The 24,211-nt window shown below is 41.0% G+C and overlaps 1 protein-coding gene across 1 annotated transcript in view; it reads right to left on the bottom strand.

Moving 5' to 3' along the window:
- The window catches only part of MACROD2 (mono-ADP ribosylhydrolase 2), a 1,971,474-nt gene that overhangs the window by 125,717 nt on the left and 1,821,546 nt on the right, over positions 1–24,211 (bottom strand). Inside the window, exon 11 of the mRNA XM_032351448.1 lies at positions 19,303–19,386. Coding sequence (XP_032207339.1) covers positions 19,303–19,386 — 84 coding nt within the window. The remainder of the gene's footprint in view (positions 1–19,302; positions 19,387–24,211) is intronic.

Below are 24,211 nucleotides of genomic sequence, written 5' to 3'. Positions count from 1 at the left end.
GTGAAAAAGTTGACAATAGCCAGTAACAATTGACAGTTTTTCAACATAAAGAGCAAAGAGTGTTCTATAAAGTTAAAAAGAAAGACACAAACAAACAAGTACATTCCAAACTTATATATGTTATAAATTTTCAGGAAACTGACTTTTTATTTCTTTTCTTGGCTGAAACTTCACTGTTAGCTCATAAGGGCTTAATGATTCTTTTGGTGGGCACCTGTTGAAGGAATGATGGCAGGCTTACTGAAGGGATACCGAAGAGAGACGGTAGAAACCCTCTATACAGAGGGAAGTAAAGGTTACAAATTTCTCCAGGGAAAGACTACATGTGACAGAGGGAAAAAAAAATAAATAAATTTACTGTGCTTTTTCTGGGAAGCTAGCAAAACTGCCTGGGATATGATTTTGCTAGTCAGTTTCCCATTCTAGACCCAGGCTATTTAAAAAGGCAATTTTGTTTTCTGGAGTTTTTCCTGTGGAGAAGAGAACAGAGTATCTACCACCTTGAATAATGAATAATAGCAGTGATAGCAGCTACCATTTCTGAGTGCTCACTGTCTAAGTTACCTGTCAGACTTTAGGCTTGTTCTTTCATGTGTTTTACTTCTAGTCCTTGCTCAAGTCCCAGGAAGTGAGGATTCTTACTCCTATCTTGCAGAGGCAAAAACTGAGGCTTAGAAGGACTTACTGAAGTCCAAAGGCCAGTAAGTGGGAGAGTGGAAGTTCAAATCTGGATCTGGCTGTCCAGGGAGCCTGTGCCCTGTCTGACACGTGCTACAGCAGAGGCACGTGGCATGGTGCCTCCCCGGCTGACTTGAGGCCTGGAAAATGTTCCCTGCTTACTGTATGAAAATGCTCACTGTCATGTCATTAAGTTTTATGCAGAATTATATTTTAATTATAATTTAATTAAATTCGGAGGCATAGATGCAATGTGAAATCATCACTCTCTTTTATTTCAGGACTTCTTTTTGCTTTTCCCAATAAATATCCTGTTTACCCACCAATAGCCTCCTCTAAGGGCCTCTGCAGGTGATTGAGGGATACGGTGTTTTAATCATGCTTCACAGAGGATGAACTCCTGTGTTTGGTGGGACAGCCAGCTTCAAACGTGTTCCCGTCCAACTCAGTCCTTGGAAATCTAACCCTGTAGTTACCAATGAGTAAGTTGAAAAGCAAAGCCTCACAGGGGCCCCTGCATGGCTCAGTTGGTTAAGCATCTGCCTTTGGCTCAGGTCATGATCCTAGAGTCTTGGGATCCAGCCCTGCATCAGACTCCCTGCTCAGTGGGGAGCCTGCTTCTCCCTCTGCTTCTGCCCCTCCCTCCACACCTGTTCTCTCGTTCACTCTGTTCTCTCTCTCTCTCTCTCTCTCAAAACAACAACAACAACAACAACAACAACAACAAAACTTTAAAGAAAAGTAAAACTTTGGGATTCAGCCTCCTAAGATTGATGTCCAAATTTCAAAATCAGGTCTTACACCCAAAAACTGGCTCTTGCATTATTTCCAAGATCCATTTTCTAAACTGTATCCTGAAGAAACATCGACCTGCAGAAATAGCCCTGAAGGATGCCAGTGATCAAAACTCAGAGCTGGCAAAGTGGCCAGAAACCCACGCCAGTGGTGACACCCAACCTTCCCTAATGTAATGAGGGGTAGATAAGGAAATTGGCAACAGTTGAGCACCAAGAAGGAAGCAAAGCCCTGTGGATGCCAATATATAAACAGCAGGCTTCTAAAGACAAGGTTAACACACTAGCCAAAGGATTTCCGAGTGTAAACAGAAGCTCACATTTTGTCTTTGCCTGGGGCTGCCATTGAATGAAGCCACTTGTCAACGGTACTTTGGGCATTTCTTTGACCAACAGTCCAATGATTTGGAAATGTGGAAATGGCATTTTAAAAAGTGAAAATGCAAACTTAATAACATTGAATTCCACGTTGCCTCCCAATGCACTCTCTTTCAGACTAATGGTAATGCTGATTTTCTCTAAGTTCTCTGTGTACTGCCTGTGGGACCTCTTTTCCCAGGTCACATCCCAGCCACCACAGACTGTCCACATGTCTTGCCTTGCCTTGCCTTCCCTTTTCCTCTTTCTTTTTTCCCTCCCTTCCCCTCCCTTCTCCTCCCCTCTCCTTTCCTTCTTTTTTGCCTTTATTTCTCCTTCTGATGTTTTATCTCTCCTACCACTGCATTGATTTTCATTTTGAGTACACTTGCTCCAGTCACTTTCATTAGACCTGCTTCTTTCCCAATCTTGGCATTGATCTCTGGTTGGGTACCCCCTAGCTATAGTTTCTCTCTACACCTCCCAGGTTCAAGATGGGATTTTAAGGCAGTGTCAACACTTCCCTGCGAATTCACTCTGATGCCCACAGACTGGCTTGTGGAGCCGCACACGTAATGGTCACCATTTCAGGGTCTCAGACATGCAGAGCTCTGTTGTGATCATCATCAGAAAGTGCCTACTGAGTATATCAACACATATATGAAGATACTTTCTGGGGAGAACTTCATAGACAATTCTGATATTGCCTTTTAGTCTAGTTTCCATTTCCTTTATATCCCCTGCCCTCTGGATTTAGTGTTTTTACACCCTCCTCTACCACCCAAACTATCCCTTAGGGGAGAAGAGTTCCAGATTTAAAACAAAACAAAACAAAACAAAAATAGATAGATAGATAGATAGGTTTCTATCTATCTATCTATCTATAGATACATATATATATGTCCTTTGACTCAGCTACAGTATAATCCCAATTTCCTATTACTCCTCTGATGGCACACATTCAAAATGCAAATCTTCACACACAAAGGAAGAATAACTCTTGAAATAACGCATGGTGCCATCGAGGACTGGAAGCTCCCCCTTCATTTAGTAGAGCTGCCCAGACAGCAGAGTGCTTCTGCTTAGCAAAAGCAACAGAACTGAGAGTCAGCAAATTCTGTAGGAGAGTAATTTTAAACAGGAAACAGAAATGGTGAGTATATGGTGGCATAACTTCAACCTTTCACAGAACCATTGAGATCATAGAGATTAAAGCCTTCATTTGACAGAAATCAGAGATTTGTTAAAGTCAATTGGCCCAGGTAGGAATCCAGTTTTCATTCCACCAACTGTACCCACTCTTGATTCTCTCACTCTTGAATCCTAAGCCCCATGATTATATAAAATAGATATTAAGACTTCCATACTCACATCTTCCTATCTGTGCCTGCTTTCTATTAGTAGTTTCCAGTATTTTCTTCAGGATCTTGTTCCACAAAGTTTTGAAAGTGAAACTTTATGTATGTATAACGGATATTGGAGCAGATTATTCCATTCCATATATATATATATATATACACACACACACACACACACTTGTAATGTGACATTGACTATATATGTATTTTTATAATGTGACATTCACTATAGATATAGATATAGATATAGATATAGATAAAATTATAATGTGACATTGACAATCTCTATTGGAAGACTCCATCAGGCTCCCCTGAGCCTGGAGGACTCATTAACTCTCTCAACTGATGTGAAGGTGATGAGAATGTGGTCAGAACGACATTGTATAGCTTTGAGACAAGGCCATAGAAGGTGATGTGAATTCCAATTGGCTCTTGCTTAGAGATATGACCCTTGGGAACTCTGAGTCAAGGTCTAAGAATGCCCTGAAATTGGTAGATCACATGGAGGGACTCCACCAAGCTAGAAAGATGCCCAGGGAACCCCACTTGTTCCAAGTTTCTATTTTTTAAATCTCCCAAGCCCAGGGCTTAGACAAGCAAGTGAGCATCTCCCATTTTCTGCTAGATGGTGCTGAATGGAGTTAGAAACAAGCTATCTCCACTGAGCCGATCTGTGGACAGAATAAATGTCATTATGTTATGCCAGTAAATTTTAGGGTATTTTGATATACAGCCATAGCACCGGGAACACTTTTCCTCCTTGCCAGTGGAGAGCACTCCCTGACTTGGTGTTTGTGAAACTCAGGCGGAGAAACTTCAAGCAGGCAAGCACTGAAGATTCTATGGGTTAATCTCCACACACCAGTCTCATGCAAAGCCAATGAAAATGCAACAGCAAGGGGAAAAATGAGACAAAGACAACCAAACAACACCCCCACCCCCACCCCGGGCCCCAGCAAGAAAGCATTTCAAAGAGTAAGCATTGTCACTAAGTAACGATAAAGAGAAGAGCAAGACTTCCAAAGGGAAGAGAAAAAAGCAAAGATAGAATGTGTGGTTGAAGTGGCCCTTGTGTCTTGGATGACCAGTCCCATGAGGTAATAAGGATTCCAACTGGAAAAGACCCACCATGGTGCCAACAGGAAGCATGGGCACATTCAAAAGGGTGTGAGGGAGTTCATGAAGGGATATTTTAAAAGATGTGCACAGAATCAAGGCAAGTAATAAAGGACAGTGAGGCTCTGCAGGGCCAATGATGGAGGGGAACCATTCCCCTCTCCAGGCCTGAGAGGAGGGAAGGAGTGGTTGGTTAACTAGAAGTGGAGAGGGCTCCTACGGGTGCCATGGCCTTGGGGGGAAGAAAAGAGCTATTTCTGCCTGGCAGCGAAGGTCCAAGAGAATAAACGCTTTACGCATTTATATTTCTGCCACTCTCCAATCTCCTGTAAGCACCGTCCCTAGTACAATCTATGCTTTCCCAATGTGGGGCAAGCATTTGTTTCTGGCAGGGAAAAACAAATCCTCCAAAAGGCCTCAGCATGTAAACAGATATACAGCATATTTGTGGCATTAAAACTTCAGGGGAGACTTAGGACAGAATGCCCTAAGATCGCTCTTATAGGGAGCATGATAATGAAAAACAGAATTAGAAGCATTGACTAACCAAGCCAAAGCTCAAGGGCAGGAGGTCTGGTCAAAGTAGCCCCTTGGCAAGTAGACACACAGCCCTTATTAACATTCTTTCTGACTGCCATGCTTTATAGCTCTGTATCTATGCACAGGGACAGAGGGTGGTTAGGATGGGTGATATGGGGAGACCGCCTATTTAGCAGAACAATAGATGGTGAGAATTAGCAAAATGTCCACAATTGTAGCAAATCTTGCCATCACTGTAGAAATTACCTTTGTTTTGGGTGTATTTTAATAATCACAAAAAGAAAGGAGATGATGCTAGGACATACCTACATCATTGCTCATTTGTTAATTTGATATTATACAAGGAACGAGTCAAATTTTACAATAGGGCTGAGTTAGGACTTTCAGAAATCCTAAAGACCAAACAGATCCTGGTGTTGTCCCCCATCCTCATATTAAAATAAAATTAGGGTGCCTGGGTGGCTCAGTTGGTTGAGTGACTGCCTTTGGCTCAGGTCATGATCCTGGACTTCCAGGATCGAGTCCTGCATCGGGCTCCCAGCTCCTTGGGGAGTCTGCTTCTCCCTCTGACCTTCTCCTCGCTCATGCTCTCCCTCACCCATTCTCTCTCAAATAAATAAATAAAATCTTTAAAATAAAATTAAATTAAATAAAATTAAACACACACACACACACACACACACTCAATTTTAACCTGGCCCAATCTCTATATATGCTTTAAAAGAAGACTTCTCTTTAAATGATCTGATTACAATATTCTGGATGAGTAATCAAAGCTGAGATTTTCTTACTTATTTTTGGCGCCCCTGCTTTGCTGATATGTAAAGCATTGTTTAGTCTCAAGATAGGGTAGTACAATAGCTTTGACCAGAAATAGTGGTAACATGTATCCCCTGAGCATATAGAAGATCATTATTAAATGTATTATCTCCATGACTTGGTAGACAAAAAATGTCTTGGTAGGTCTAAGTTTTGGGATCTAGCTTTTAAAATGTATAGAGCATCATTGTGTGTTTCATTTTAAGTTCACCCAAGGAGACCCATGCCACTCTGATGGTGACAAAGTGCCATGGCTCCTGGAGATCAGTAAATAAAGTCCAGACTCCTTGGCTTGGTTTCCAAAATTCTTCCTATTTGGCCCCAATCCACATCTACCCTAAACTCAGTGTCTATGTCATTTGGGTAATTTGCTTCTTTCCTGTCTATCTAGGCCTTCTGTTTCATACCTTCCTCTGGCCATCTTCATGCTCCCTTTCTCCTGAAGATTCCCTGTTCTGGGGAGAACCCCTGGGGACCTTGGGAAAAAAAGTTAAAGGCCCAGTGCCCATCCTTCTTCAGTGAGACTGGGCCTCAGTGTTCTCTAACTCTCCAGCTGATTCTAAAATCAAAACTAGAAGAAGTTAGTGCTCTCAAATGCAAAGTTTAAGAAGTGCTGGCATTTAGGTCTGGTATCATATTATCTTATTTCTAGGCCTGATTTCCCAGAGTTCCTGGCCATGTTATATTCTACAATTTTTTCACTTCTCTTTGCCTTAGTTTCCTCATCTGTAAAAGGGGATATCGTAGCACATGCTCGATAGTATTCTTCTAAAGATGAAATGAGTTAAATGTGAAGTGCTTAGAAAAATGTTTGGCACATAAAAAGTGTACAATAAATGTTAGGAAATGGCCCCTTCGATGTCTGGAAATGCTAATGTCACTGTCTCAGTGCCTAATCAATACAGGTGGGTCAATTATTTTTGACATCAAGAGAATCTGTGATCTGAGACCAAATTCTCAGGAAACGGGATGCTTAAACATGGGATTCCCAACCTTGACTACATCTGAGGTTGACACAAGGTGTTTAAAAATATACTTTTTTTTTTTTTTTGCCTGAAAGAAAAAAAAAAAAATTTGTTGTCTGGGTTCCTCTACCGGAGGTTGGACTTCATTGGTCTGGGGGTGGGACACAAGCATGGGATTTTTTTTTTTTTTTTAGATTTTTATTTATTTATTTGACAGATGGAGATTTACAAGTAGGCAGAGAGGCAGGCAGAGAGGGAGGGGGAAGCAGACTCCCCACTGAGCAGAGAGCCTGATGCGGGGCTTGATCCCAGGACTCTGAGATCATGACCCGAGCCGAAGGCAGAGGCTTAACCCACTGAGCCACCCAGGTGCCCCAAGCATGGGATTTTTAAAAGTTCCCCCAGAAAATTCTATGGAAAAAGAAAATGGTTCTTTTCAGTGTACTTGCAAATTGGCTCGAAGTTTGAGAATGTCCAAAATAAAAACCAAGTATAAAAAAAAAAAAATGGTGTTACAAAGATGCAGTGCATCGAGTTAAAATGCAGCTTTGTGATTTGGTGGAAGGCTGAAACTGAGGGCAAGAATCCACATTTTTAGCATTCACCATAAGTGGCAGCTTTGACTGAAGGAGTAAGTTCCCCTGAGAGTAGCAGTTTGCAACCGTTCACCACTCAGCAAAAGCGCCTCACTGTCTCCCGATATTCTAGAACCTACCTCCCCATCGGTCCACCCCTTTCTTCCCAAACCCCTTATCTACTTCCTTTCTGCCAGCAGCACAGATTATTAGAGATCAGTGGGGAATTCTCAGGATAGAGAACTGAGAAATGATTCAAGTGATCGGCTGGCATTTTTGTCCAAGGAGAATAGAATAGCCTGGTTTTCTGTGTATCATGCGTCAAGAAGGGCAATCCCTGGAGATGGAGTCATTTCAGAAGACGCCTCTGATGGCTCCAGAGTGGCAAGAGAGAGGAATGCTCAAGCAAGGTATTAGGAGCACGCGCTGCCCACCCAGGTGATTCCAGCGTAGGTGGACTGCTTTAAGGCTCTCTCCGGTATCGTAGGAAAGCACAACTTTGTTACAGTAGCAAATTGAAATTTTGAAATATAATGGCAAAACGTAATGTGAAAACTCAACACTGTTCAAATAGCAATAGTTCTCCTTAAAGACTAAACCAAACCAAACCTTTCTCTGCTGAAAAATTAGTATCTAATATTATAAGCCATCAAAGAACCTCTCAGCAAGGGGACAACACTGGAAAAAAGAAAATCACTCTAATGTTTTACCTCTATAAATCCAGGGACTGAATTTTTGACAAAACAAACAAATGCATTCTTTATCCTCAGTTTTGGAAATCAAAACAGGCAAACAGCAAAGCACATGTAATCTGAATTACTCACCCACATTTAAAAGACTTAAAGAAACTTAAAAATATATTATTGAAAGAAACACTGTTGATGGCCTGATAAACAGGTCTTTCCTTTTGATGTTCAGTAGCTCACTTAGGATCACTTTTCATGTGAGTCCTCTAGGCAATTCTAGAGGACTTTTAAAAAAAGTTTCCCCATCTGTGAAATGAGATGTTCTGAGAGGCCTATTTCATTATTAAAACCCATGACTCAAAACTTTTAAATTAAGGATGAAAATATTTACTAGGCATGAAGGAGCGATCTCATAAAGAATCGATTTTCATGAATTTGATGGTTAGGTAGAATTACAGAATTTGATAGTTGGAGGGGGCCTTGGGGATATCAGGTGGAGGGTTTGATCCTGTGCCTAGAATTCAGGTCTAGTGGTTCCTAGCTCAGGGCTCTTCCCAGAGCCGACAACCATATTTCCCCTTTCCTTGCTTCCTTGCCTCCCATCCATCCTCCTTTCTTTTCTCCTTTAATTTCTTTCTTGCCTTCATCATACATGACAACAGTTCCACCATCATCCATTAACTGGGAAATTACGGATTGAAAGTAAACAAAATAACAGCAATAACAAACACGTCTTGTTGGGAGAGAACCTACTGGAATCTTCAGTACCTAAAGCACCTAAAATCATCTTTTCTGTGAGTTGTCTTCTTTGTTAACACACTTGTGTTGACTCTCTTTTAGTTGTTATGATGAGAATTTTCTTCATGCCTGAACATTTTCCTTTTGCTTGATTGGAAAGTTTGCCTCAGGATGGGGTAATATGACCTTCCTAGGGGGCCGGGAGCAAGAGCTACCTGGACAGACATGATGAAGGGTAGGAATAAAGATTCTTTTTCTCGGAAAGTTTGAATTAAATGGAAGCAGGGTACAGCTTCTAGGTTTGGTAGTTGTGGAGAACATAAAAAGACTCATCCTTGACTCCTCTCTCTCTCTCTGTCAGATGCCATATCTCATGTCAGTGAACTGGTTGGCTTTACCTTAATGTAATTCCAGAATCTGACAAATTCTCCCTCAACTCCCCAACTGCCATTTGGGAAAAGCCACTAGTATCCCTTGCCCCAACAGACTATCTCCCTGTTTCTAACCTTAGCCACTGCCCCTCCCCCCATTCTCAACACAACAACCAGAATATTGTTTTAAAATGTAAGTAAGATTATGTCTTTCCTCTGTTTAATATGTTCCATTTTCACTTCACTCAGAGACAAAGCCACAAAGCCTAAATTCTTCTAGTGGCCCCCGTGCCCTTGGCACTGATTGTCAAAGTGGAGTCTTCAGCCCAGGACACCAGCATCACCTATGGAATTATTAAGACTGCAAATTCTTGGGTACCCCAGAGTGCCTGAATCAGAGACTGGGTTTAATATGGTTTGACTTGCCCTGAGGTGATGCACACTCAAGTGTGAGACCCACGTCTCTAAGGTATCAACCCTCAATGACCCTTAATGACCTCTCCAGTGACTCACATTGACCTTCTTTTCTCAGAGTAGTAGGTCAGACCTCTCTCTCATGAGGGTGTTGGTGCTTGCTATTTCCTCTACTGGAATGCTCTTTGCCCACTTAACTTCTCAGCTTACTCTTTTATATTCTTCACGCTTCTTCTCAAATACCAACTTGAGAATCTCTAAGGTCCAGCATATTTGTAATCTTAACCCATCTCTCTCCTAAGACTCTTCCCTGCCACCAACTTATACAGACAGGGGCATTCCCTATCTCCTCTTCCATGGTTTTTCTGCATGGTACTTGTCTTGGAGGCTCTCATGGTGTTGCTGTCAAGATGTCAACCATAATCTGCAGTCCTCTGAGGGCTTGCCTGGGGCTGGGGGATCTGATTCTTGCCTCACTCAAATGACCTTCAGATTGTTGCTTGCTTTTGGCAGGATGCCTTAGGTTCTTGCCATGTAGACCTTCTCATAATGGTGGAGGGTCCTCAGGACATATCTCCCTTACTCTAGAGTGAGTGATCCAAGAGACAGCCAGGCAGAAACCATATTCTTTTATGACCTAGACTCTGATGACCTAGAACGTCATACACTATCAAAAGATAGTCTGATCCAGAACCATCGAGGTAAGCCATTCCCAATTCCTGATCCAACTGTTGTTTTAAGATGCTAAGTTTGAGAAAAAATTTTCAGGCAGCAACAGATAAATAGTATTGCATATGCCACCATTTGGCTTACTATGTATTATATATTCTTTAATATTTTTAAATCCATCAACTGCTACCCCCACATACCCTAGAATATATGCCCCCTAAAAAGAAGGGTGTGTGTGTGTGTCTATGTGTGTGTGCATTTTCAATATCTAGACTAGTGCCTGTATTGTCAAGTAGTGGGTGTTTAACAAAGATGTGGAATTAATGCATAGAAAAGGTATATGTGTGTGGTGGGGATCTATGTTGATGTGGTTGGAGGAAGGATGCTGTGGGGTGTCTCTGTGATACCACTACTTTGTACAACTCCAGGGGATACCATTCCCACTGTACCCATGTGAATAGAGACTTCTGAGAGTATAGCTCCATGTAAAATTCACTTTGGCCTTGAAGATCTCCTGAATGGGCTGTGGGGCTCCATTGGCCACAGTTTGAGAAACACTCATCTGGGAGAACAAGACCACTGGCAGTTGGAACAAGAACAAGCCTCAGAAGAGAGATCTTTGTTCCCAGCATCTTACAGAAATAGCAGGGAGTCACCAAACTTAAAGAGCCCATGGAGGCTGGACAGTGACTGTCTCATTGGTAGGTCTGAACTGACCTACCAGAGACCAAGTCCTCCTTTTTGCCCCTTGTCTAACCTGGTACCCGCCACAAACTATTAGAGGCAGGAAGCAGAGGCTGAGGAATGACTGAGGAAGGAGGTTGTGTAAATATTGAAGGTAGACCAGTTTCTCAGGAAGCTTGACTTGAAGTTAAAAAGAATCTCTGAACTGACAGACCATAATCAGAGACCAAGTCTTTTTTGCCCCTTGTCTAACCTGGTGCCTGCCACAAAGTATTAGAGACAGGAAGTAGAGGCTGAGGAATGATTGAGGGGGGAGGTTGTGTAAATATTGAAGGTAGACCAGTTTCTGAGGAAGCTTGACTTGAAGACAGAAAGAATCAAGGGGCGGCTGGCCAGCTCAGTTAGTAGAATATGTGACTCTTAATCTCAGGATCATGAGTTTGAGCCCCATGTTGGGTATAGAGATTACTTAAAAATAAAATCTTAAAAAAATAAATAAATAATTGAGATTAGGAAGGAGAAGGTAGGTTGGGTGAAAGTCCATTTGGGACAGAAATTAATGTGATTGGTCAGGGGAGTGGAGGCCTGGTGAACCCAAGAGAGAGAGAAGAGCAAAAACACTTAGTGAGAGAGGAGATTCAGCCAATGCCTTTTAAGTCTTTTCTCTATTTGTAACATTATTTTGTTCATATTGAAAGGAATTTCAAGCCTTAATAAACAAGGTGGGTGAGTTTTTGATGGGAGGAAGCTCTTCCTGTTTTGATTCCATACACTTGGGCTGACCAGCTGTTCTGTCCTGAGATTGTGGCAGGCAGTTTCCACACATAATCTTGTTTAAATCTCCCACACTCCCACAGGGGAGGTTCTTTCCTTCATTTAATAATGAAGAAACTGACTTTTAGGTTAGAAAAACTGCCAACGTAGGAAGCAGAACTTGTACAGTCAAGAGCTCCGTCTACACTCATGTCGAACTGTGGTTTCTCCTCCAGTAAGAACATCCATGTATGTTACCACCCAAGCCAGGACACCCCAGAGAGTGAAAGAGAGTATTGCCAATAATATGCCAGTGACAGACATGGACAGGGATCATTCTGAGTCACACAGCACCTATGCTTAGTCTGGCTATGTAAGTTCTTCCTTCTCACTATGGAAAATGCCTCAATGTATTCTGAGCCCGTTTAAAATCCTAAGGCTAACTGAAACAGGACTCCGTGTTTAGAACCACAGCTCTGTTTAATGGGTAACTGTAGAGATCGTGACTGTTGGGCTCTTCTACTAATTTGCAGTAGGGGGATAGCTCAGAATGGCCCTGAATCATGCAGAACATGAAGAGAATAATTAAAGCAAGATGACGACATGGACTTTTATTGTATTCTGATTTTCACTGTGGAAATTTTATCTTTTGCTTAAATTCTTGGTATTTTAAGGTCTAGAGGATAAAACAAAGCTTTTCTTCATGAGAAAGCTGCTTTTCCTCATTCCTGCTTCTTCTTCTTCTTCCTTTTTTTTTTTTTTAAAGCTGGTCAATCACTAAGCTCATTTGAGTGATGGCTAAGTCAAAATTATGACTGCCTGATTTTACCCTTCACTGCACTTGTCAAAAAATTAAATTAAAGATCATGCTTATGAATATAATGCATGAACTGCTGCATGGCTTTCTGAAAGATAGAATGTCCCTTCTGTCCAGCCACTCACAAAACAGCATGTCACATGATACATTAATATGCAGGAAAAATAATAGGGCAAGGAGAAAATTCTGCCACTTAGGAAATATGATGTGCATTCCACCAATGGTTCATGTGTTCAGAAAAATTTATTTTAGTCGAGACAATAATAATAACACCCCTAATAGCAATATTAGATCCTTCAAACTTGTAAAGTGCTTTCTAGTTTCCAAAATGTTTCCACATGTAATCTCATCTGACAAAAGAAATCATCAATATTTTAGAGTGCAGTATAGGGCTGCTTGATTTAGCATCACAAGGGCTCGGGCTCCTGAAGAATGTGTATCCCATGTAGGTTTGTTGAATATTCTATGTAGAGGCAATTGTAGAGCGAGAGCCAAAGTGCTAGTGCTTTCTGTAAAAAATATGGTGGAAAAATAGCATTCATTACCACAAGCCACGGAAGGCTTTGGAGATGAACGTATGGAGAGAATTACCGTTCTAAATTTGCTCCTGAATTTTAGAAGCATAACATCTCTAGTTTTTAAATGAAAGTATGTTTTTGTTTTATCAATATGAAACCATTCTTGCCATATATATGTACATTTTCCAATTATGCACAAATTTAGAAAGTTGAGTACTGAACTCTTCCCAATCTTCCCCCGTCTCTTCTCCACTCCTTTAAGATAACTCCTAAGATCAATTTGACATGTATCTTCCCAGACTATTATATATGTAGACATACATGTATACACATTTATAGGTAGGTTTCTATTTTTATATGTACATTTGTAGGTATTTACTGTCTACCAATCACTTATCCAATCTACTTATTACATATCTATCTAATTCTTGAATACATGGGTGAGCTGGTGCTTTTGTAAGGAAACTCCTAAGAAGCCAGAAATGATGGCAATTAAATCAAGATTTGTAAGCAAGCACTGAAATAATTGTTTGCTTTGAGGCATTTGCCAACATCCGGATGGTCTAGACTCTAGAACAGTGGTTCTCAAACTCAAGTATGCATGTGTTAATACCCCAAGGGTTTTTAAAAACACAGATTTGTGGGTCTTACCTCATTATCTCTGATTCAGTAGCTCTGAGATGAGGCCCTAGAATTTATAATTCTCACAGGTTCCCAAGTGATGTTGGTGATGCAGACAGGAATATTCTTTGATAATCACTAGCTAAAGTTTGGGTTTGAATTAGCCACACATATGAGCCATTGGACCTACGCTTTGGTCCTGAGTAAAGTGGGAAATTTTCCCCTCTCAGTTTTAGCATTGGTTGGAGAGGAAGAAAGGAAGAAAAAAAGTCTGTTGAGATTTCCTAATCTTATAATATATGTGTACTAACATGGGCTTAAACAAGTAGCAAACAAAACAAAAAACTCTATGCCAAATATGTAGTTTCCCTGAATCAGCAGTATCTTCAGGCATCTCAGAAACAAAACATAAATAAACTATTAATCCAACTTCAGAAAACCCCCACAAATAAAAATCTTAAGAACATGGCCATAAAAAAAGCAAAACTTACAAAGAAATAACCATAACTATGAATCTGCAAAAACAACAAACTGTAGAATTTGACTTACACAGAAAGACTAGAGATATTGGAATCTCAGATACAGATTATTTTTTAAAATATTTTATGTAGTTATTAAATAAAGAATGACCAGCTCTATTTGAAACAGAACCAAATAAAACTTTAAAAAATGAAAAGGATAACAATGGAAATTAGATTAAATAAAGTTAAATAGGATTAATGAATAGAGAGATAAGCTTGAAAAAAGTAACCAGAAAGCATCAAAGAGAGCTAGAGAGGGACACAGAAAAACAATAAGAACAGCAACAACAACAACAAGGTAGGTTAGGAGTCATGAAGGAGAGAAAAAGAATGAGTAGGACATAGTGGAGGTATAATATTTGGTGAGGCAATAGGAGAAAAATTTTCAGAACTTTACTAAAAAATGTTTATTCCTATATCCAAGAAGCAGAGCGACTACTAAAAAGGATCAAGAGAAACCCACACAGAGGGACATCATATGGAAACCAAGGGACAAATAAGATAAAGATCAGATTGTCAATGCAACTAGAAAGAAAAGAACCCTCTACTGCACTCTAAAATATTGATGATTTCTTTTGTCAGATGAGATTACATGTGGAAACATTTTGGAAATTAGAAAGCACTTTACAAGTTTGAAGGATCTAAAAAGGAACCATGTTGAGATACCACCTTACACCAGTTAGAATAGCCAAAATTAACAAGACAGTAAACAACATGTGTTGGAGAGGATTTGGAGAAAGGGGATCCCTCTTACACTGTTGGTGGGAATGCAAGTGGGTGCAGCCACTTTGGAAAACAGTGTGGAGATTCCACAAAAAATTAAAAATAGCTACCCTATGACCCTGCAATTGCACAACTGGGTATTTACCCTAAAGATACAGATGTAGTGAAAAGAAGGGCCATCTGTACCCCAGTGTTCACAGTCTCCAAACTGTGGAAAGAATCAAGATGCCCTTCAATGGACAAATGGATAAAGAAGATATGGTCCAGATATACAATGGAGTATTATGCCTCCATCAGAAAGGATGAATACCCAACTCTTGTATCAACATGGACAGGACTGGAAGAGATTATGCTGAGTGAAATAAGTTAAGCAGAGAGAGTCAATTATCATATGGTTTCACTTAAAGGATTAACACAGAGGACATTGGGAGATGGAAAGGAGAAAGGAGTTGGGGGAAATTGGACGGGGTGACAAACCATGAGAGACTGTGGACTCTGAGAAACAAACTGAGGGTTTTGGAGGGGAGGGGGAGGGGGTGGGTAAGCCTGGTGGTGGGTATTAAGGAGGTATGTATTGCATGGAGCACTGGGTATGGTGCATATAAACAATGAATTTTGGAACACAGAAAAGAAATAAAATTAAATGAAATAAAAAGAAGCTACTATAACAATGCTAATATTTTAAAATTACTTTCATTTATTTAATGATACATAATAAATATATAATTATATTTTGAAATATAAAAAAAAGAGACAATTAGACTGAGATATTACTTCTTAACAACTACAGAACTGGTAAGGATGGAGAAAAAAATCTTGAAATGCTGCAAGAAAATAACCACCAACCTCAAATTTTTACCCAGGAAAATTGCCTTAAAAAATAGCAAAATGATGTTTCCACACAAACAAAGCCAGAGAGATTTTCATTAAAGGAACTTCTGAAAGGATTTCCCGGTGAGAGAAGGAGGAAAGAGTGTGAGAGGAACATGTGTTCTTAATAGGGCTAAGTTTTCTATAATATTCTTTCAATTAATTTTTTTGTAAGAAAAAAAAATTCGTCCAAATTCCTGAGAGTTGGAATTGCTAGAACTGCCATTCACCAGGTATTCTTCAAACAATTGATCCTATAATTTGTCAGCTCATGGTTGGCTTATCATTTATACCAGATGCCAGCCAATCTGAAGTTACTAATCATTTCATTATTAGCATGGTGTTGCAGTGGGACAATACTCTGATCCATGAAAGTTCAATCAAAACAATTAAAATGAAACTCTATATCCCAAAGTCCATTATACAAGAATGCTAATAAATACATTTAGAAATTGTCTGATTATTTCTTATGGTGTTCAGTACTTTAGTACATTTGCTAAAGTAATAAGGCTTTCAGTCAAGCCTGCAATGATAGCAAAATTGCCTCCTTCAAAAAAACTAAGTCTAGTTTCCAGAAGAGGAAAAGGGAAAAGAGTTAGCAAAGTTATGTTGTTTGTAGAAAAAAAAAAAAAAAAGAGTTTCTGACATTAACAAGCTGCATGGACTTTGGGCAAGTTAAAAACCATTCGTAGTCTACTTTAAAACAGATCAGTAGAATGAGATGACTTGCCCAGATGTTCGCAAAATTCTTCTGGATCAAGATACAGTTATTATGGTTATATATGACAGCAAATTTAGGTGAGTTTGTGTTCCAACTCTATTCTCTAAGATCCTGTCTGAGAATGGATATTATAAGGTAAAAAGAGGTAATCAGAAAGATCCATGAGTCTTGGAATCAGGGCTGGGAACCCAAAGGAGAGAAGAAGTAAGAGGAGGCCAAGTGATGCAGAATTAAGCTGAGTGATCTATAAATAAAAATACCAGAAACTTCTCTTACTGTAATTGATAGATAGATAGAAAGATATCTATCTATCTATCTATCTATCTATCTATCTATTTATTTATCTATCTTAGGGAGATGACCACATTGGAACAGGACTGATGATTCTAAAATGGGAAGCCCACCACAGAGAAGGATCATAATCTTCATTACTCTTTCACCCAGGGATGCAATATTCCCTTTGCATGTCTAGTGGGAAAGAATTGTAACTCTTTGCCAATCAAAGATTATAACACTTTGAATCATGAGAAGAAGTGAAATATATATAACATGAAATAACATGAATTCAGGACCTACTTTATTTCTTCAAAATACAAACACCGATAAATAATGAGTGCCCATCATAGAATCATCTACCTCCGTCATATCCCCTTCTTACCATTTTCCCGCAATGGTTACTTTTTTTTGTCCCAAAAGCCATCTTAGGGACAAACACACAATTCCCTGTTTCTATAGAATGGCTAATGTTAGATTTCATCATGATGCCACAAACAGAATGTCCCTGGTCACAAATCCACAGTGGTGGCACTTTGGTGCCTCAGAGCATATTCTGAGACCACATCTTTGGGTGAGGTGAAGCCTACTATCTATTCATCTTGGGATTACACAATGATGTTCCTAAGCAAAGGAAATTACTTAGGAGGCAAAAGAAGTTTCTGCTCATCTGAAGGAATAAGTGGGAAGAGCAGATTATGGCTCACCATGTGACCCTCAAAATGACCACAGGCCCAGGCTCCAGAAAACCACCTCTGATGTGGGTTGGACATTTGCTGGGAACCACTAGGTGAGATGGAGCCTCTCTAAGGAAAAGGCAATTGTTGTTTTGCCCTTAACCCGTTTCCCAATCATGACCTCAAGAGATTGTCCAGGAAATGACCTCATTAGAGTAAGAGATGACAGTCTAAAACTCTTACCCTCTTGGGCTGTTACAGTTGTTGGCCTTCTCCAGGGTTCTAAGTGTTGACCATGAATGGTTTGAAGCTCTCAAGCACGTTAAGTGAATTAGAGCAGTGTGCACCCCCTCATGGTGCTGATGGCGATTATAATAGCCATTCTGAGCGCCGGACCTGTGCCAGGCACTTTATACACATTATTTCTATCATTTACTGTTAGCTGGAAATGTTTATTTCTCACTCCTCAACCAAAGGGCAGAGAACATTTACTGCTGTGACTTTCTCCCCATCCCCTCACTTATCCAAGCCTGGAGGGAAGAAACACATTCATCTTGAGTCTCTCTCAGACCCCCTTGTCCACAGAGAGGGCGTGTCTTGGGCTGTTCTTTTTCATATAATTAGCTCACCCAGTAGCCTCTGTCTAGGCACCCAAGATACCAAGGACAATGGTACTTGCTCCTGAGGAGACAGAGGTTACGTCTTTCATATTCAGGAGTGAAATCCAGCATTAGGAAGCCCATCTGGTGGGGGCAGGGAGACCAGAAGTTCTCATCTAACCTCGTTAGTAACAAAGATCATGTTTTTGGTTTCAAACTTTCTGATAGCTTTGCCTTCTCAGTTTGTTCTGAACCCAGATGTGGACGAAGGCAGTGTCATTGCTTATCAGTTGGAACCCCGACCCTCACGCAGGGGCTGTGCTCTTATGGAGAAGAAACGTTCAGGATTTCCCTTCGAGAGAGAACATGCTTCTGTGAATGAAGTGAGGCAACAGCTTCCACTGGCCACACTTTGGGGTTCACTGAAGCATTATATTCACACCGAGGCCACTTTCTCCACCAGCTGCTTGCAGCCAATGAGTGAACTGGAGAAAGGGGATCTTGGAGCCAGCCATTCCTGCCCAGTGCTCTGGGCCTCCCCATTCTTTCCCAGAGTTCACTGCATATGGAGGCTCTTTCCAGCTCATCTTCCTTCTCTCTTTCGCCTCCTCCTGCTCTTCCCCTCTTTCCCCTCAAGGATCCCCCCTCCCATACATTTCCTGCACTTCTATTTCTTGTCTTGGCATCTTCTTTCCCAAAGACCCAAGCTGACACCATCAGTATTATAATGCTCTCCAATTCACAGCAGATGAAGGGAGGCTCCAAAGTGAGAAACGAGAAAGCATAAATACGTTCCCCTTTAAGAAGTTCATGCATACTCCGGAGATGAGAGGCTCCCTTAAAAAAAATACCTAATCTACATTTTAAAAGAAAAATGTGAGTATCTTATAGTTGGTACTAGTGTTGTAAGTCAAAGAGAGACTGACTTCCTTTCTTCAGCAAACTGAGCCCAATTGAGCCTGTCCATTTAATGCAAAGATATGCTGGCTTCTAGAAAGTAGAGAGAACAAAAAGACCAGAAACATTTCCAGCACCCACTGCTCAGGTTTGAACCTGAACTCAGAATGTACTCATGAAAAGAGCAAATGATCTCAATAAGGCAATTAGCTACTCACTGGCCATCACACACCCACGTCTCTACCTTTACACTTACTCCATGACAAAGCCCTCAACTTGTCAGCACTTTGCAGAAACAGAAAATACATCACAATGAGAAAATGGGTTTTTTTAAACTTGGTTTTTACCTTCACCAATTAAACCCAAATCTGATATTTTGTCCTCACATTCAGGGGAGAATCAACATATTAGGAAAGGATAAAGAATTCTTCTGTGATTTTTGAACCCTGGGAAATATCAGAGCATGAGAGCACACACAACATTTAAAAGTTAACCAGAAATTTCTTTTCATGGAATAATTTTTTAAAGACAAGAGGAACAGGACTCACCTTCACTAGAGTCTTTGGAACATTCTGGCTTCTTTGCTTTGCTCTTCTTGGAGGGTGGAGAGAGGCCTTTTGGCTCTACCCCCTCTGGAAGCATAAAGATTTAAAGCATTTTTATTTAGATATTAAATATTTAAAATTATGTTGAAGTTCAAAGTCTCCCCCCCGCCACCCTATCAGTAAACCCACATGTATAGTGAGGCTTGCTCACAGATTTCATTTGTCATTTTGGCTGAGCTAAATTTTGGCAAGAGCCTGTGCTTCTCCAGCGTACATAGATTGACATTAAAGCCTCAGCTTAACATCTTTTTGTGACTATCATTAATGATTCACACGAATGTGAAATCTTAAATGGTTTTTTTTTTAAATTAAATGAAATTCTCCATAAGGCAACCCCAACTTATTGATATTATTATTTTTCTCAACAGGAGTTTGATTTAAAACTTCACGGATTAACTGACAGTTGCCAAAATGCAATTTCATTTTACTAAATCCTCAAAGTAGAGCTAGATCAGCTGCAATGTCATCTCAACTTGGGAGGCTGGGGTGGAGCTTGAAATTATCCTCCTTCTATTTAACAGATTTCTTTAGTCATCCAAATTCTAAACAACTTCTGTATGCCCCCAATTAAATTAACATGTTTCCCACTTTTCTCAATCCTTCCCAAGACCTCCTGGGGCTGAGTCTATCCAAGGAGGCTGATAATTTAAATTCTGAAGACTGAAAAAAAAAAAAATTCTGAGGACAGTGTTAGGAAAAGTATCTCTAAATTCATCCCCTTCAGATATAGATACTTTGTTATGCATTAATTTATATTTCCAGTCCTGGTCTCTCTACTAAACTCAAAGCTTTTATCTTCAACTTCCATGGCAGCTCGTTTTGAATTTGAACTGTCTTCTGTTTTCACCTCCAGATCCACTCACCACCCCCTACCCCATCTCCTACCCAGCTGTGCACTGGGAGACTGGTCTGTCTGTGAAATTTCTGGCTTTCTTCCTAGGCTACTAGTAGCCTTCAGGGCTTATTGTATCCCTCTATCTCATATCAGAGCCCCGATCCCTTGGCCTTCTCCACATCTCCTTTGTCTCCAGGATCAGGTAACTACCCCCTCCCCCACTGTCCTTTCAGGGCTGGGATTTAATGGTGCCTCCCTCTTTCCAGCTCTCATGATTTCCCATCACTGGGCTCTCACCAAGCATTTCAAAATTATGTAAATAATCCCATTAGGCATTTCAAACAGCACAGCTGCAACACGCTCTTGATGTCTGCAAACCTGTTCTCCCCACAGTATTTCACATCTCACTATCTACCCAGGAATTCAAACCCCCCAACGGAGATACGGTTCTTAATGTTTCCTTTCAGTCACTTTTCCAGGAAGGTCATTGTAAGTCTTATCAGCTCTGCTCCACAACATCCCGTATTCATCCACTGAGCTCATCCTTTGCAATCATCATCCTAATCCAAACCAGCAGCCTCCCTTACCCAGCTTCCTGTAGTAACCTCTGTCCTGGTTTTCTAATCTCCCTGAAACTATTCTCCTTGGAGCAGCCAGAGTTACCTTCTCAGTATAAACCTGATCCTGTTGCTCATCTGTTTAAACACCATTGGTCTTAGAGTAAGATCCAAATCCAAGTCCCTGGGCCAGGACATGGCCATTGCGCTCTACCCACAGCTCTAATTTCATCTCTCGCTTGTGCTTTGGCTGCCTTTGTGTGTTCTTCGGTCATTACTATGCTAATTTCTGCTTAGAATGGTCACATCTATGGTTCTTCTCTCCTCCTCCTCCAAAAATGCACACTCATGTGTCTACCTCCTTCTCACCTATTAATCTCCAACCAAATTCAGCTGCCAAGAAAGGCCCTCCGTGAATTCCTAATACGAAGGGTGCCTGCAAGGGAAATCGCTCTCAAATACATCACTTGATGTATCTGAAATCATCTTGTCCTCTTCTTTCTTTATTGTATTCTTCCCTTCTCCATCCCACCTCCTAAGAATGTGAGTTCCTTGAGAAAAGGACATTTGTCTTTCCTTATCTCTCTTGCATCCCTGGTACCTAGTAGTGTCTTGAGAATTTCGTTTCCAGTTTGGTTTTCTTTTCCCCCCCTTACCCAGGCCTTTCTTTAAGGCCAAGATATAATGGAGCCCATGCCTAATTCTTACTCTCTTAGCAGCTGTCGCCTTATGCCAGGATTCTAAAATTACACTACAGAGCTATGGCGACTCATTTTTCTTTTCCCATTTATTAAAAAAGGAACAGAACAAAAAATTGCATTTGATAGATGTGCTATTAAAAACTTTGGCATTATGGACTACAAAGGTTTTTGGGCACAAAGTTAGGCTTTCTGTGGTTGCGAGTAAGTCACATCTAAGATCATTACCATGGCCAGGGTGAAAAATTCTGCCAATGATTACATTAGCTACTCCCCCAAACTTCTGTCACCAGGTGTGAGATGGATGTTGACCCTTCAGAATGGGTTCAGCAAAATCAGAAATGAGATGCTTGGAACAGCTCACTGAGCACAGATGCTGTGCTCAGAAGGATGCATAAAATGGGCAAAGCAATACTTGTGATCTCCCTGGAAGGAGACTGTAAGACGCTCTGGAAGATGCCTCTGAAATGCATCATCTGCAACAGGGACTAAGAGTAGAGCTTCCCATGCTAGGGACTCAACCCCAAACCAACATTTCCTGAAAGTGAGTTTTTGATAATGAACTTGATTTCGCAACCTGAATAGGAATTCTTGGGGAAAGGATAAGACATCTTTGAAAGACATCTATTTGTCTCTCTTTGTCCACATTTTGAGATAAGTACCCTGAAGGGACTAGTGCTTCATTTTTTTAAAAAAGTGATAGGGCCCTCCTTGGGTAGTCAGTGGGCATGGGTACGTATTAATTATGAACAGTCATCTACGACATTGGTATCATTTCATAACACCCATGGAGGCATTCAAATGAAAGTCACTGGTAACACATGGCCTCTGTGCCCAGATTTCTACTTGTGGGGCAGCAGAAACAACTCTCCCTCTTGATCTGGAGAAGCTGAAGGAACATTCCTCCAAAGCACCCCAAACTTCTCCTAGGCAGTATATCATATGATCTATGTTGCCTCTCTTTCTGACAGAGGTTGGAGACCTGGAGCTTTGCTCTAAGCATAGCTTTGTCACCTAAAGAACTCAACTGCGCTCCTCACTCTCATGTAGCTGAACTGCCCTAGGTGGCCGTTGATTTTCTGTCCCTGGTTGGGGCCCATTTTAACAATGCATGGTCTTGGAATGGAAGGACATGGGGAAACATTTTCTAAGCTAGGATTAAAGAAACTGATGAAGGACTTAAAGGGAATCCTCAGCTTTTAAGCCAGTTTGTCTCTGTCATTCTCCGTGGGGGCAGAGCTTCACCTTGAGGATGACCTTGTCTCACACCACCAGAGATGCTCCTGCCTCTAAGTTACTTTTAGAGTCAGAGACAGAGTGTGAGCTTTGGGGTCAGACACACTTACGGCTCTCCTTATTTAAGCCAGGAACTAATTCCTCTCAAGCCTTGTGTAGTAACAATCCTTGGCTCCTAGACTTGTTTCATATGTTAAATGAGTTCATGTATGTGGAGCGAGTGGCATGAGGTCCATGTTGATTAAAATCTGGTTCAGCAGACGCGTGCTGGGGCAGATGTGAGCCAGCTGACCACACCTATCTCTCCTCAACTCCCGCACTCATTGACCTCATGTTTGGTAGCTCAAACACCACCACAATGGGTGTATATTTACAATAATGAAATATACAGGATCCCTCCAGTTGGGTTTCTCTGCACCCAGAGAGTCAGGTTAGCAGCACTTTACTGGTTTTGGGTCTTCAGATTATTTTTCACTATCATTCACTAGCTTTTATTGGGCAGTTATTTCTCCCAAGTAGCCTTTCACTAATGTTAGCTGCATTCGTAAAAATCCCTCCAGCATTTCTACATGTATGAGAAGAAGAGGCGATACAGGGTGGAGGAAAGGCAGCTCTTCATGGTCTGGTTAGAGACCTGTCTTAGAGACCAAGACACCCGAGGATGAGATCTGAACTGAAGCCAGCTTCCTCACCAACAACTGGCAAGGCCAGTGGCCCATCATGGAAACATTCTGCCCAGAATTCCCCTTGATTTCAGCACTCCCATATTAGAAAATGGAGATCACTTTTTCAAGCCCATTCTGGCCTGGTGGCTCAGCGTCTTTGGGGCATCGAGTGTGACTTTCACAGCTGCATCCAGCTGCTGGTCACAAAACCCCCAGGAAACCTGATGAGACTAAAATCAGAACTGATGATCCGATTAAAGTGCCCCAAACCTCATATGCTGACTCAAGCCTTGTGGGCTCAGCATTAGCATTAATAATGATTTTCTTAAAATCACTCAGTGGTTGGGAGAGCTAGCTGCATCTCATTAAGAAGTCAACTCCCCCTGCCTAGAAATGTGTACTTATGGCACTTAGGCAAATGGTCCTTAGCCAGATAAAGTCCTTAAATTGGCCAGCTGAAAGGGCAGTACTCCCTATGGCTGAAGGATATTACAAGGATACTTCACATGAGCAGGCTAAAGGAGAAGACAAGAAATTGACATTAAATTTAATCCAAGATGGGGTGACCACTTAAAGTCTTTTTTTCAACATACAGTTCTTTTAAGCAATAAGACATCCCTCATGAGTATGGAAATGGATATTCTAATTGAAATTTCACCTTGGGCTTTATGTTTTACAAAAGGCAGAGTCCTTGTCTCAGGTTGGATTTTCTCAGAAATCGCTAAGACAGGATTAGAGAGCAAATGCTTCATTTAAGAAATTACCCCAGAAAGTGCCAAAGGGGTGTAGGGAAGGGAGACAGGAAAGGGAAGGCAGCTGATACTGGGTGTGAGCAAGTTCCACTGGGGAGTTCTGGGCGTT

Source organism: Mustela erminea, chromosome 7, assembly GCF_009829155.1.
Source record: "Mustela erminea isolate mMusErm1 chromosome 7, mMusErm1.Pri, whole genome shotgun sequence".
NCBI lineage: Eukaryota > Metazoa > Chordata > Mammalia > Carnivora > Mustelidae > Mustela > Mustela erminea.
Note: the sequence above shows the minus strand (reverse complement) of the source record. Positions and strands in the feature narration are given on the sequence as shown.